At 45.7% G+C, this 14,704-nt stretch overlaps 2 protein-coding genes across 4 annotated transcripts in view; one reads left to right on the top strand and one right to left on the bottom strand.

Annotated features, from left to right (window-relative positions):
- CNKSR1 (connector enhancer of kinase suppressor of Ras 1) overlaps positions 1–3,702 on the top strand; it is a 42,126-nt gene extending 38,424 nt beyond the window's left edge. For both annotated transcript variants that reach the window (XM_054999390.1, XM_054999389.1), the window contains exon 21: positions 338–3,702. In XM_054999390.1, coding sequence (XP_054855365.1) covers positions 338–544 — 207 coding nt within the window. In that variant the 3' untranslated portion in view covers positions 545–3,702. The remainder of the gene's footprint in view (positions 1–337) is intronic.
- A 6,401-nt stretch (positions 3,703–10,103) lies between these two features.
- The window catches only part of WDTC1 (WD and tetratricopeptide repeats 1), a 30,760-nt gene continuing 26,159 nt past the window's right edge, over positions 10,104–14,704 (bottom strand). The window contains exon 17 of one of the 2 annotated variants that reach the window (XM_054999427.1): positions 10,104–10,488. In XM_054999427.1, coding sequence (XP_054855402.1) covers positions 10,455–10,488 — 34 coding nt within the window. In that variant the 3' untranslated portion in view covers positions 10,104–10,454. The remainder of the gene's footprint in view (positions 10,489–14,704) is intronic. The other variant, XM_054999426.1, reaches the window with a different exon arrangement.

Below are 14,704 nucleotides of genomic sequence, written 5' to 3'. Positions count from 1 at the left end.
GTGGGGGGGGGGTTAATAGCCATCTACTAGAAATTTGGATTAGATGCTTCTCTGCGATGGATCTCTCCTGAAAACAACAACAACTTGGCTATAAATCTCAACACAATCCAAGGCCCACTGTCAAAGCAAGTAACAATTGGGACCTTTTTATTATTACAAAGTTTCCAAACCAGCTGGTGACAAATTGGTGGGTAGGTGGGGAACAAGATGTTTTGAGGGAAGCCACTTGGATGTTATAAAATTCTTTGTAATCTCTGCGCTTGACTTTCCTGAGCTTCAATGGCTTTTGAAAAAGCAACCCACACATTCAAGGAACAACCTTCTCTTTCTTCTCTAGGCAAAAACTGCTGAGCTTCAGCTTATTGACATGCTGCTGGATGACTCTGAACTGACTTCTGAGAAATTCAGACACTGGAAAGTACAAAATCAGGAGCTGTATCAGGAAATACAAACAGGGTGGGCCCCAAGGGTCAGGCACGAAAACGGCACAAAAGCAGGCCCTGCCGGCACTGTCAAGCCAGAGGACTCTGCAGCTGCTCCATAAACTCTGTTGCCAGGACAGTTGGACTTTGTGGAATAAATTATCCTCTCCTTCCATACAAAGCTCCAGAAGGTTCCCCCTCAGTCTAGAGAGGAGGCTGAATGTCAAAGAACCCAATTCAGAGCTGAGAGGAAGAAGGTTTCTGTTCACTCTCTCATGGGCATCTTGGGTTTCTTAAAGAGAAGGGACATCTTGATGGCGTGAGGAGAGAAAGAGAAGGCTGCTTTGTATGGATCCGCAGGCCAGATGAAAATGGATCAAGTTCGCACACGAAACTGCCTTTTGCCAAGTTAGGCCGTTTGTCTGTCAAGATCCGTGTCTCCTCTCACTGGCAGTGGCTCTGCAGGTCTCAGGCAGAGGGTCTTGCACATCGTCTCCTACTTGGTTCTTTTAACTGGAGATACCGGGATTTTACCTGGGACTTTTCAGATGCAAACCAGACGCTCAGCCCCTCCACAAATTGATTTGTGGGTTCCTCTCTCTTCAGAGTTTATAATTCCACTCCCGTGTTTCAAGCTGAAACTCTTCTTGGAAGTACATAATTAAGAAAGACCTAAAAGTAAATTGAAGCTTAAAAATGTAAATGATAATCATTGTTTCAGGAGTGTTTTAATCAGGGCAGGAGTAAAAACATAGGCATGAAGTTACTACTCAGGAATGATATTTAAAAATTTAGCACCGTTGAGCTTTATATACAATATATACAATTTATATACAATATACACTATATTGTATTATGCTTACAGTCACCCTGCAACCTATATCTCTCCTGTCCCCCTATTGCAGAAGTCAGGGCAACGGGGATGAAGAATAATAGCTTGGCTAAGCCTACCTAGTAAGTTTGTGATAGAAGTGAAACCTGAATACGTGGCTCATTCTCTTAGCCACTGAGCCAAGCCAGGGCACTGTTTCTACTGGTAAATTGTGAAAGCAAGTTCTAAAAATATATAGGCAGACCTGATAATTCCCTTCTCTCGCATTTGCATATTGCAGTTTTGTATAAATTTGCCATCACAAAACATAAATCAAGTCATAATGAAAGATCTGTTAGAGCAAGCAGATTGCAGTGGCTTAAGTTTCGCATAGGAATCATCCCTTTTAGGTTGACTGTGGCTTCAAACTGAAGATTTGCATTCCCTGAACTATGTATACTACTTCTTAACGAAGGCTATACAGTTCACTTGATGAGTTACTGTCCGGTGGTGGCTTCATTGGACATATTGAAGGAGGACACCCTTGAATGTAATCTTTGGTCTTCCCTGCACCTGAGATTCTTTTAGCAAGAGGGGCCAGAAAGTTAACCTGGAACCTTCTTCATGTAAAGCAAGTCTCCTACAGGGCCTTGGATTCTTGATAATTTCCTGTTTGTCTTAAAAAACATTTCATCTTTTCTAGTCTTTAAATTATTAAACATGCCCATGTAACTGTTATTATGTGGATATCTGATCATCTATGCCACCCCTAGATGAATTGCACAAGATGAAAGCCTTAGAGAATATAGTTTTTTAAATTTGCAGAGTCAAAAAAAAATAAGTACTGGGTACACCTGATTATATGGTATACTTAATATAACACGGCTTAGGGGCTAGTGTGTCAGACTAGGATCTGATATGTCCAGGTTTGAATCCCTGCTCTGCCATGGCAGCACTGGGTGACTCTGGGGCTAACCACTCGCATTTAGCCTAACCTACTGACTGAGTTTGTTGTGAGGGTAAAATGGAGCAGAGGAGACTGTGATATAAGCCGCTTTGGGTCTCCCTTAGGGAGCAAGAGAATAAATGAAGTTAGTAAATAAGGGAAGGCAGAAGAAAACTTATGTAAGTGGTTCCTCAACAAATGTGCTCTCCAGGGTGGCAGACATGTTTCCTGGTGTCCATTTGCTTCTTTCCTAAAGTAAAAGCTTACCTTTTTTCCCCTGTAGGGTTGCCAGGTTCCCTGGGCTTGAAACCAGGAGATGGGGGTTTTGGAGGAGGGGGGCACACCAGGATAGGGTCCCCAGGTCCCTATCCCCTCCCCGTGGGAGGTGGGAGACTCAGGACTTACCTTCTGAGGCTTCCTCATATGCATGGGGCTCCTGGAGAAGTGTGATGATGTCAGTTCTGGGAAGTGACATCATTACGCAGGCCACGAGTGTGCTCCCGCACTTTCTGCGGAGCTAATTCTGGTCCTTTTAGAGCCGAAATTGGCCTTAATGAAGCGTGCAAGCACACCTGTGGTCAGTGCAACAATGTCACTTCAGGAAGTGATTTCGTTGCCCCCCAGGGAGCACACCCGGTACACGATTTCCTGGGCTGCCTGCTGGTGGTGAACGATCACTGTGGGGTTTGCAACCCAGCAAGCCCCTGGGAGATTGCCTGCCACTAGCGGGCAGCTGTTAAGCTTATGCCAGGAGGATTTTCCTAGACTGGGGGCCAATTTTTATCAAATTGGCCCTGTGTGCCACCCAGTGTGACAAGGAAGTGCTCCAGAGTGTGCTGTGGGGCTTCCAGGCCCATTCCTGCACCTTTCCCCCCTGCTGGCTAGGTGAGAGGTGGGGGGGCAGAGGTTGGGAGCAGGGGATCCCCTGCCCCCATTAGGGGAATGGGATTCCTATTCACCTCCCTGGAGCAAGAAGTGCATCATAAGGCCCTGCCTCCAAGGCATCATCTTTGGGTGTGCAGGGAGCACCCCTTTGGGAATATCTGGCCCAGTCATAGGAGGATACTTGACATCTCCCAAAATTTTAAAGTTACCCCTCATGGCTGACATTTTGTGATTGGTCCTGTTTCAAATGGCAGCCATTTTGTTGTGCCACCCACTACTCTTTCACAAAACTCTGTAAGTGCTTATACAGAATCAACAAGGTTGAAGACCCCAGTGAGTCAACAACAAAAACAAGACACCTTTGATGGAATTAAAGTAGTGTGCTGTTGTTTTTTGACACTTCTGCTGGGACCAAAGACAGAAAAGCATGGCCTTGCGTCTATTGTATTGATGACCTTAAAGAAACAGCACAAAGTGCTGGGATAAGAGCTGACGTCAGCTGGGCTCTTACTTTTCAGCAGTTTGATCCAATGGTTGCATCACTTTAATTTTGAAGCGAATTGTATTTTTATATGAGCCACTTGGTGGATCTAGAAAGTGACACACAGGGTGTAAATAAAAAAAAATATTTTGTAGAATTTGCATCTTGCCTTTTCCTTGTCCAAACTTCCTTACAAAATTGAGAATGTTTAAAGCAATAACACTCAGTATGAAATAGCAATACACAATCTTTCCCCAAGTCGTAACAATATGATAACTGAACAAAGATATTCTTCCCTGCTGTTGCCTAAGCCCTGATGAAGTAGACATATAATCTATATAGGCTAGTGTGATGTGTCTGGGAGGTTCAAATCTCTACTATGCAAGGGTTGCCAGATGGGGTCCACTAGACTGCAGAGGGGGAAGAGAGCAGGAGAGGGGGAAGCAGGAAGGAAAGCAGTCCCTGAAAGTAGCAATCTACAAATCAAAAGGGACAGCTCCAAGACTGCAGAAAGGTGGGATGCACACGCTCTGACCTCTCTGCCTCTCTGCCTCTATTGCATGTTCCCCTCTATAACCTGAAACAAGGGACAGCATAAAGTCCTTCATTTCTTACAGGAGTCACATCTTCTGTTCTGAGCTTCCTGGAAGAATTAAAGTTGATCCGAGTTTAGTCTTTACAAACAGACCCACCTCTGACCTGCAGGGAGGCCTCCAGTTTATCAGCCAAATTCAGGCTGGCCACTCGATGAGGGAGAGAACTTTTGGTTCCTTCAAGAATCACTTTCTTCTCCAGGAGGGATGGCACACATTCTCCTTTTCCTCAGTTTTCTTTCATCTAATCACCTCTCAGTTGGGTTTGCCCCTTCTCTGGGGCAGAAAGCATCTTCCCAAGCAAAGCAAACAGGAATTGAACTCGGAACACATGGTTGCCCTCCCACCACCTCCCTTTTCATTTTAAGCATAGGATGTGCTATGGGCCTGGTTGTTCCTATTGAGGCTGTAGCTGTTGGAAATATGTCTTGTGTACAGAGAAGGCAGAAGACATGGAATACCTGCAGGGGGCAGCTGGTCTGACAGTACGATAGATGCCAAGATGGGATCCTTCTTTCTCCCTCTTTTCTGTCGTCCTTGCATGTCTCCAGATTGGTATTCTTAGGCTACTTCCTGCTCTCCCCGTTTAGTGAGGCGGTTCGTATCTATTCTGTTTCTCTCAGCTTTCTGTCAAAGTTGTAGTTCCTGAATAAACTCTCTTCATTCACTCCTTAATCAGACTCAAGATCATTTCTAAAATATACCAGAGCCTACAGTATATTCTCTGCTTAATTTAAAACAACGGAGAGGTCATTAAGTAATTTATTATACTTCATTTATCTGGTGCTTCCTCCCTCCCCACAACTAATGCAGCCTACGTTGTTCTCACCTCCATTTTTCCTCACAATATTGTGAAGTAAATTAGGCTAAATGTATGTGACTGGCCCAAAGTCACCCAAGCAAACTTCCATGGCCAACTGGGGATGTGAACCTTGTCTGATATGATGCTAACCACTACACCACACTAATAACTGCATTCAATTATTTTGTGTATTGTTTTCTGTAACTCTTAAATGTAACATAGAAATTGCTTAAACTTTGAAATGGCCTTGGATGACAGGCTACAACCCTAAGGGCGCTTTGCTGGGAGTCACTGGCAGTTTTCACCTCACTGGCAGTTTTCAAGAAGAGGCTGGATGAATACTTGCAAGAGATGCTTTAGGCTGATCCTGCACTGGGCAGGGGGTTGGACTAGATGGTCTGTATGGCCCCTTCCAACTCTATGATTCTATGATTCTATGAGTCTGTCCCATTGAATAATGTTTGACTGACTTCTGATTAGACTTGGTAAGGAGCGCTTCCTAAAATTCCAATGGCCTACAATTCTGGAGGCAACTGTATGAGTTTGTGCAGAGAACGAGCAAATACACACAACTCCCTTCTTGGGGCAGGAGCTTCAGAGCGACAACACCTTCCTTCCTTCCCCTCTCCCCAATCATCTGGATTTTCACATTAAACAAGAAGTGAGTTTTAACTGCCTTTCTTCATCTGCAGGCGGCACAAGGGATCGGATTGTACTCTTGTTCTCCTTCGCAAGTCACAGGACTTCCGCCCTTGCTAGCAAAATTCTTTCGGAAAGGGGAGAGCAAAGCAGACTCGTGCCAGCTGTCGGCCTTCTGCCTGGGGAGAAGCTGATCCACACCCTTATTGATGAAATGTGGCTCTTTCCTCGCAAGGAACTTAAAAGGGGATTCCTTCATTTAATCCTCACAAAAGATTATTGATAGTGATTAACCCAAGGTCACTCAGAGGTGGACGGAATAGATTTTTGAATCCAGATCTCAGTATTTGCCACTACACCATGCAAATACAGCCGTAGCTGTCTCGCCTAGTTGCCAGCTTAGTTGTTTTCCCCCTTCCAAAAATTTTACCCTTTAGCAGGTTCTCTTTTGATTGTTCCTAGAAAACAGTTGCCTTCATGGTGTTTGCTCAGCTACAAGACTCTTGTCATATTTTGATCATGTCCCTGAAAAGTTGTTGATGTAAGGAAGATCTGTTTTATTGTCTCTCTTTTTTATTCCTGGGAGTAGCTGATTGTGTTTATTTGGTTTTTTTTTTAATGTCTTGCTGGTTAACACCCTCACTCTAGTTAGTGTCTTACCTCCACCCAGGAATGAATCAGTATGAAGGAATGTTTGTGATGGAACCCAGACCTGTGAGGCTGAAATTATCATTCTACAGCAATAATATTTAGCATCCTTGTTCTTCAACCTGCCTGCCTTGCTACTTGATTGTGGATAGAGCTTCGGAGCAATAAGGCTCTGTACATCTTTATTTTTTCTTTCATTGATTTATTGTGGAAGGGTGCATCTACAGTTTATGGAAAAGGTTTGACCTTGCAGAAAAAAATATAAACGAATAGTCAGATTTTGGGCCTATCTAGTCTCTTGAACGGCGGAGTTTCTACAGAATTCTCTGAGAAAGGTCTTCCCCATCACCTTTTACCCCACATCTTTTAAAGACAGAGATGGGAGGGATCATACCCGGGCTCTGCTACGTGCTAGGTAGGAGGTCTGCCATCAGATCATAGACTGACCCTCCGTTCCTTAATAGTCCACTTCATAGGGTGCTGGTAGGTCCCTTAAACGATTGCCGTTTTCTCTTTGAAAACTGGTGGCCAGACAGACCCCAGCAAAAGTCTCACCTGCCCCGCCACTCCAACCTAAGTAGAAACATGTTCCAAGGTGGTATTTGTCTTCATCTGGAATCAGTAGGTTGGAAACGTTAGCTAGGATTCTGTAAGCCATGTAGGAAGTGGCACAGAGATACACGAGCCCAGACAGCAGGAGCAAGAGCCCAGAAATTCCCACGAGGCAGTTGTTTGGATGCTCAGCCCACCATCGGACTGCAGCATTGGCTAGACCGTAGCTCAAGAAACCAACAAGCACAGCAGCGACCGTCAGTGCCCTCACCATCTGAATGGGCCAGGAGAGAGCCATTTCCTGTGAGATAGGTTGGCATACCTTGTCTTGAATGCTGGTCACCTCCACGCAGCTCTCCCAAAGGCCATCGCTGAAGGAGACATCTTGAGGGAAACCAGGTCTCCAGGGGTACTCCCGCCACCGTGGTGTCACAGTAGCTGTCAGCATCAGGACCCATCCCAAGGGAGCTATGGCCAGTCCAAGCAGCATGATGCATGTTGCCATCGTACACCAAGGGGCAAAAAGTGTCTTCTACAGTCTGTGCTTCTGTAAAAGGTTCTCTTCTAAATAACCAGAGCTGCCTGCTGCAAATTTGGAACTAATACTGGCATCCAAGTTGCCGCTTGTTATAATGTTGGTGCCCCCTTTGCGTTCACGCCCAATGAGCTTTCAAAGCAGAATTCCTGCCAGCATATGGAAAAGGTGTTTGCTTCCTAAAGGGTAAATGGAATGGCGCAAATACAGCTAAACTTCCTCCACTGAGTTATACATTAATGTTGATGCTTATTCTATTTCTGGACCTTATTCGTGGCCAGACATAATAAATAGCTGCAGTCATTATTAAACAGGCCCATGTCCTTAGACGATTTCTTTTGAATGGAAGTATTGCACTTTTATAGAACGACCTGCCCCTTTGATTCAAGGCAGAGACCATTCAACAGAATTCTTATTTTATTAGCAGCGCAGAAGGAGGACATTCTTTAAATGCTTAGACCCCATTTTGGCTTAGACCAGAGATTTGCTAGTATGTAGTTGCTGATGCCCACAGAAGAAAGAGAAAAACTGAATAGTCCTCACTGTATGCTGTGGAAGGCACATGTTATAACCTGGCTGAAAGCATACTAATTTTATTTATAGCCTGCTTTTCTCCCTAAGCTAGATACATCATTTCCCTTTTCTTCACCTTATCCTCACACAGGGGTGGTGCCAGGGTTTCTGGTACCCACGGCTGCCCCTACATGCAAGTAGTGCGCGCACGTGCCCTCGGACTGCGTGATGACATCACCGCATGATGACATCATTATGCAGCAAAGCCCCATTGGCTGGCGGGTGGCTGGGATGGTGGTGGAGGCTGCCCATGCTCTGCACACCGCCCCGGATGCCTGCCGTGCCTGGCCCGTGGCTGCTGTGCCCAGCCAGGGATGTGTGGCGGCAGTGGTGGTGGCGGCGCTGGGCTGGCCGGCTGCAGCAGCTGTGGGCCAGGCATGCCAGCTCCGTGGCATGAGCCTTCGCCCCCAGCACCCGCCTCACTGCCTCAATGGTGGTGCCAGCACTGTCCTCACAACCACCACCTTGTGAGGGAAGTTACGTGGAGAAAATGTGATGGGTCCATGGTCACCTGGTGAACTTCTGTGGCACAGGCGGGATTCAACGTCCGTTTTCCAAATCCCAGTCCTACATTGTACCTGTTGCTCCACATGGGCCGATGGGCATGATTGGACAGGAGACCTTCTGGGCGCCCTGTTCATGCTGCCTTGAGTTCATGTTGGAAGAAAGGTGGGGTATAAACAACACTTTTTACAGTCTTCATGGGCAATTCATCCATGTGGCCCCATGTTTGAAGAGCCTGAGACAGCTGGTTGAATCCAGCCCAAGTTTTCCCGTCTGCTGAATGGAACTTCCCTGTCCCTGCTGCTCCCATTGCAGCCTACCAACCTCCACAAAACGCTGGTTCTGGGGGACCCTGAGGAACGATCCTGAGTGGGGGTGGTGTCTGCAGCAGGAGCGGGAATCAGTGGAAATTCCTGGTCTAGCATGAAACAAACTCCAGTGGGCTGGCATCACTCAGCAAAGGCTTCCTCCTGCCTGAGAGGATTCCTTCTAAGGCAAGCATTTTAGGCTAGAGGAAGATTTCAGATGTTGCTAAATGGAGTGGCAGGCTACAGGCCATGGATTCAGGTCCTACCACTGCAAGACTGGCTGATGTGTTCGGTGCTCAGAGCAGAAAGCCAAAGCAGAACTCTAATTACACAGAGGGACAGGGAATTTCTGCCAGGTGTGCCCCATGGAAATGAACACCCCCTACCCAACATATTTGCTAGTGCTGCATGCAGCAGGAAAGGGTGTAAAATCTACATGCAGAGGACAGACAAGAACATTGCCAACCTGGGATTCTCAATGATTTATCAGTGCTGGAGTTAAAAAAAAAGCCTGTGCAGTAGTGATGGGAGGAGTTGAAGACCTGGACTGGCAGTTGCTTGTAGTTGATGTTAAGCAAGTCTGCTCACTTGCTCTTCAGGGTTTTGTCCCCATTTTCTTTACAATAAAGATATATCCTATCTCGCAGTCCCTGCTTATGACCAGATTTCTTCTTAGCCATTTTTAATGCACTCTCTCTAGTAGAACATCTTTAGCTCCGTGGGAATACACCAAGAACAGAGGCTATGCCCCTGTGGAGCTCAGGGGGCAGACTCTATTACACTCCCCCCCCACACACACTAGATGTGCACTGAGTAAACAGCCAGCCTGTTAGTTCTGACTTTCCAGCCTCCTCTGTAGATTTGCCGTCTACTAAATCACTTTTCAGGGACTGACAAGAGGACTACAGAAAGAGTAGGGGCGGTGGAAAGTCACATCACAGCTGACTTATGATAACCCTTGCTGGCAGAAGTCAGTGCTGGGGTTTTCAAGGCAAGAGAACAGCAGAGGTGGTTTGCCAGTGCCTGCCTCTGCATGACAACCTTGATCTTCTTTGGAGGTCTCCCATCCAATTACTAAAGAAGGCCAACCCTGCTTAGCTTCTGAGGTTTGGTGAGATCAGGCTCACCTGGGCTATCCACCTCAAACCAAAAGCAGCAGCAACATTTCATGGGTCCTAAAACATTGTCACCAAGTTTTGATAGACTGGATTCTGAGACTCTGGTTTAAATTTTTGTAGTTGGCACACAGAACATTTTAGTTATTTTTTTAAAAAAATCTAACTGTATCATCTTTTAATCATGGGAATCACCCACAATTTCTGAATTGTGTTTATTTGCATATGGTAGTTTATTGAGTGTTCACATTGGGCAACCAGCTTGAAAAAGACTAAAAAGCCATTGCGCTTTTTGGACTATACTATTGAGAATAAAGTGTGAACAGCTACATTTCACCTTTACCCAGCTTTTGTAAAGTCTTCTTGTATCTTGAGCTCAGATAACAATGTTTCCAGAAAAACCACTGCATCGAGAAACTACAAAACACAGAAACTGCACCCCCCAACAATCCAAGTACTATTGAGCAACGTTAGAAGGTGTGCCCAAGGCTAATTTGCACTGTAGAAATTTCACTGTACTGAACTGGAAGAGAGAACAGGATGCTGGAGTTTTCCCCAGCTTGAATTCTGCAACCCTATCCTGAGACTGCAGAGACAAAACACTCTTCAGTTCCTCTGCTGGTATCCTTCAGAGCTCGAGTCACTTCTGCTTCCTCCAGTTACAGCAATTGGTTCTGTCCCAACAAGCAAAAAGAAAAACGCATTAGAGTGCCATCTGCTGGTCACGACTGTTCAAACTTGAACCCTCCCGAGATTACATAATGGGAAAGAAATGGAATTCTACATGCAGGATGTCGCAATCGAGCAGTCTCTATACAATGTGACATTCTTCCACCTCTCTACCTTCCTTTTAGGCAACAGAAGATTTATTTACAGAAGCCCTGCTAACAATCAATGAGCGCTCTGTTTTAACTGGCATTTCTCTCTCACACGCAGTTGGTTTATAAATAACTAGCAACAAAACCTGTTGTGAGAAAATATACAACAGGTTCTAGAAAACTGATTTGGCAGGCCCCTGCTGCGGGGCCTTGGGATGGTGGTGCCGCTGTGCCTGGCCTCTCCATAGATTCCATGGCCTGCACCAGGCAGCTCCAGAGGCAGGGAATGCTGCCTGGGGCCAGCAAGGTCGCTGGAGTGCTCCTGTGCTCTGCAGCTGCCCAATTCAGCCCCAATTCAGCTGGCTGCAGAGCCAGGGGCACTGCCAGGGGACAGTAAGTGCCCTGGCATGCTCCTACGCCTGGCAGCCGCCCAGTTCGGCCCCATTGGGGCCAAATCAGGAAACTGCAGGGCAGCTAGTGCTGTGGGGAGGGGGGCAAAAGGGCCCTGGAGCACTCCATTGGGGCTGAATCGGGTGGCTGCAGGGGCAAGGAGCGCTGCCAGGAGGGGCAAGCACCCTGCAGCCACCCAGTTCAGTCCCACTGGGCGGCTGCAGGGCAGATAGCACCACAGAGGAGCAGAAACGGCCCTGGCGTGCTCCATTGGGGCCAAATCAGGTGGCTGCAGGGGGGCTGACAGTGGGGCAAGCACTCTGGCCAACTCCCGTGCCCAGTAGCTGCCTGGTTCAGCCCCATTGGAGCCAAATCAGGCAGCTGCAGAGGTGGGGGTGGCAAGCATAGAGAGGAGGGGAGAGGTGCAGCGGCCTCCTCAGCAAGCCGTTTTGCCAAGGACTCACTTTTTATCCCTGCAGAGGTGTGTGCAAGTGTGCCTGCGCAGGGTAAGAGATGCATTGTTGCCAATACGGCTTTCCTTTTATATATATAAATATTCTTGCTGTTGTTAGACATGGTGTACTAGAGAAAGGTATGTAAGGGCATTTTGCCCTACAGAAGGTTATTTTCAAAATGGAGCAGGCACTCTTCTAAAACATTAGAAAAGTTAAGGTATAAATCTTCCAATTTAATAATACTGCTATTTCTAAGGCACTTTTAGTTTGCTTTTTAATGCTCCATCTTCCCTTTTGCCAATATATTGAGGCAATTCTAGCAATACCTGAAGACCCTACTATATTTTTAAAAAGGTGTTCACTTGATTTTATCAGGCATGAAAAACCCACACGTGCCTGCCCTGTGGCAGGATGGTTACATAACTATATACACGCAATGCAAGCTCTGTTATGAGCAGCTTTGAGAAGTTGCTGCCATTACCAGAACAGATCCATGGGTCCCAACTGTGATGGAAGCTGCAAAGCATTTTGGAATTGCTTGGTAATTAATAGGCATAAAATGAGCAGAAGTTTATGAATGCAGCCCCTCCCTTACCACCTTTTGCATGTCTGGAACTTGCCCAATTTTTAATGTATAATGAAGCCACATTGCCACTGCAAGCTTAGCAAAATTCGTAAGATCTAAATCAAATGATGAATGTTATATACACTCACCTCTGTTCCTATCTGAAAAGGACTGCATGACATTACAATAGTTGCAGTTGGCAAATGCTTACTGCTAACATTTAAAAATATTTTTTTAAAAAAAATGGTTTCAGGATTTAGCACTTTTTATTCATGTGTAGAGGTGATATTTGACTGCATTAAAAAAAAGTCCTACTACTAGGTAGGCCACTGTTTTGAAAGCTGTCAGAGTCTGTTATCATAGCAAGTATAGTCACCTGGAATTCCATACACTAAGCATTTTTTGAAGAGAAAAACTGGTAGTGGTGGTCTTTTATAAGGACACGAATATTTCAAAAGATCAGAAGCCACATAGCACATCCATCAACTGTGTATCTCTTGCAAAAGTCACAGAAAACAACTAGAAGGTTATAATGATTTCAACAAGAGGACTCCAAAAACTAAAAGAATTGTTTAATTGCTTGACCCCTTCTCTTCCAGGGAGCAGAGAAACAAATACCCCACTTGTAATAACAAGGAGACACACATACTAAGGCTTGTATGTTACCTCTGTATTGGCGCGGACCCGTTTTGGAAAGACTCATCTAGTTCCAGTCCTGAACAGTTGTACATCTGCCCAGTAGGCAAAAGGGAAGCCTTTTCTACACATTCGAAGTCTCAAACATCAGAAGAGAACCCTGTTCTAAATTACAAAAATAGTATTTGGGGACACTAGAAATGCAGTCGCCCAGCAGAAGAATACAGCTGCTCCTCGCCACCTTCCCCAGGTGAGGGAGAGCGATACAAACCAGTTAGTGATACCTTACACCTGTCAGTCTGTACACACACTCCATTTAAAAGCAGGTCTCCCTGTCCTGAATGAGAAAGTGTTCTAGGAGAGGGGAGCTAGCTTTCAGTCCAGTGTAATTTTCTTTAAAACTTGCGCAGAGTGGTAAGCTGCAGTACTGCAGCCCAAGCTGTGCTCACGACCCGAGTTCGATCCTGGAAGAAGCCGGGTTCAGGTTGCTGGCTCAAGGTTGACTCAGCCTTCCATCCTTCTAAGGTCGGTAAAATGAGTACCCAGTTTCCTGGGGGTAAAGTGTAGATGACAGGGGAAGGCAATGGCAAACCACCCTGTAAAAAGCCTGCCAAAAAAACCTGGAGATGCAACATCTCCCCGTGGGTCAGTAATGACTCGGTGCTTGCACAGGGGACTACCTTTACCTTTCACCTCCCTGTCCTGAATGAGAGAGTGTTCTAGGAGAGGGGAGCTAGCCTTCAGTCCAGTGTAATTATCCTTAAAACCAAGCAGCAATTCACTGAAAAACTTATCTACTTCAGAGGAGGGAAAGTGTTCTAGCTGTCATCCCAGAGGCTCTAACGAGGAGAGCTGCCTTGTTGCCACAGGAAAGACAGCAAAGAGCAACATTTAGGTTGCATTTTTCTTTTTCTTTACGTTCAGTGTGAACACTTGAAAGGGAAGATTGAAAAGCTAGTGTCATTTGGTAAGATAAGGCACCTGGGCAAGAATGCGAAGTGATAGATTGCATCAGGACTGAACCCAGGTGTCCCTACAGGACAAATTCTCTTACAGCACATACATGCCCCAACCCTCCTTTTACAAAAGTAGTTTCATATCAAGATAGGTAAAGAATTAAAACTACATTTTGCGCTATGCCTTCTGTGTACCTATAAAAGTGGACTTGCAAAGGGGATGGGAGAAGTTCTGACCGACAGAATCCTGTGAGCAGGCCCGCTTGTGGGTCTGGGGTTGATCCACAGGGATAGAGTCTCTTCGACTTAGAGGCATGGCACATCGCCAATGGACAGACAGGAGGCATTTTTTATGCTCCAGTCAAAGTGGACAGATAAGAAACAGATTCCCCCCACCCCCACCCTTTGCTATGGGCTTCAGATCTCACATATCTACCAGACCCAACTGAGCCCATACTTTTTAAATCAAAAAGAGTCCAGTAGCACCTTTAAGACTAACCAATTTTATTTTATTGTAGCATAAGCTTTCGAGAATCAAGTTCTCTTCATCAGATGCCTGATCCGGATCAGGCATCTGATGAAGAGAACTTGATTCTCGAAAGCTTATGCTACAATAAAATAAAATTGGTTAGTCTTAAAGGTGCTACTGGACTCTTTTTGATTTTGCTACTACAGACTAACACGGCTAACTCCTCTGGATCTATGATCATACTTTTTAAAACATTGAAAGACAACTGGAAAAGTGACTTTGGGTGACCACACACAGATGCAATACGCATTGGTCCACAGCATAAGCCAAATACAAAAGTCATGCAATACCTTGAAGACCAACTAAAACACCACACCCTGCTTGTTATTTGGGTTGGTGTTAATCCAGGATATTACAATGCTTTTGTGTTTTGGGGATGAGAGGGAATCCAAAAGAGTTTAGTTCAGCAGAAGGAACACAGCTGGATTTTGTGCCATTTGAAGCATCTGGAATACTCCAACCCAAAAGAGATGGACTCACACAGAGAATATCCAAACACATAGTTGCGCCTTTGAAAATGGCTGCCTAGCCTGGGCAAAGT

The sequence above is a fragment of the Eublepharis macularius genome, chromosome 15 (assembly GCF_028583425.1).
Source record: "Eublepharis macularius isolate TG4126 chromosome 15, MPM_Emac_v1.0, whole genome shotgun sequence".
Classification (NCBI taxonomy): Eukaryota; Metazoa; Chordata; class Lepidosauria; order Squamata; family Eublepharidae; genus Eublepharis; species Eublepharis macularius.
The sequence above is the reverse complement of the archived record's forward strand: the minus strand, read 5'-3'. Positions and strand labels throughout refer to the sequence as shown.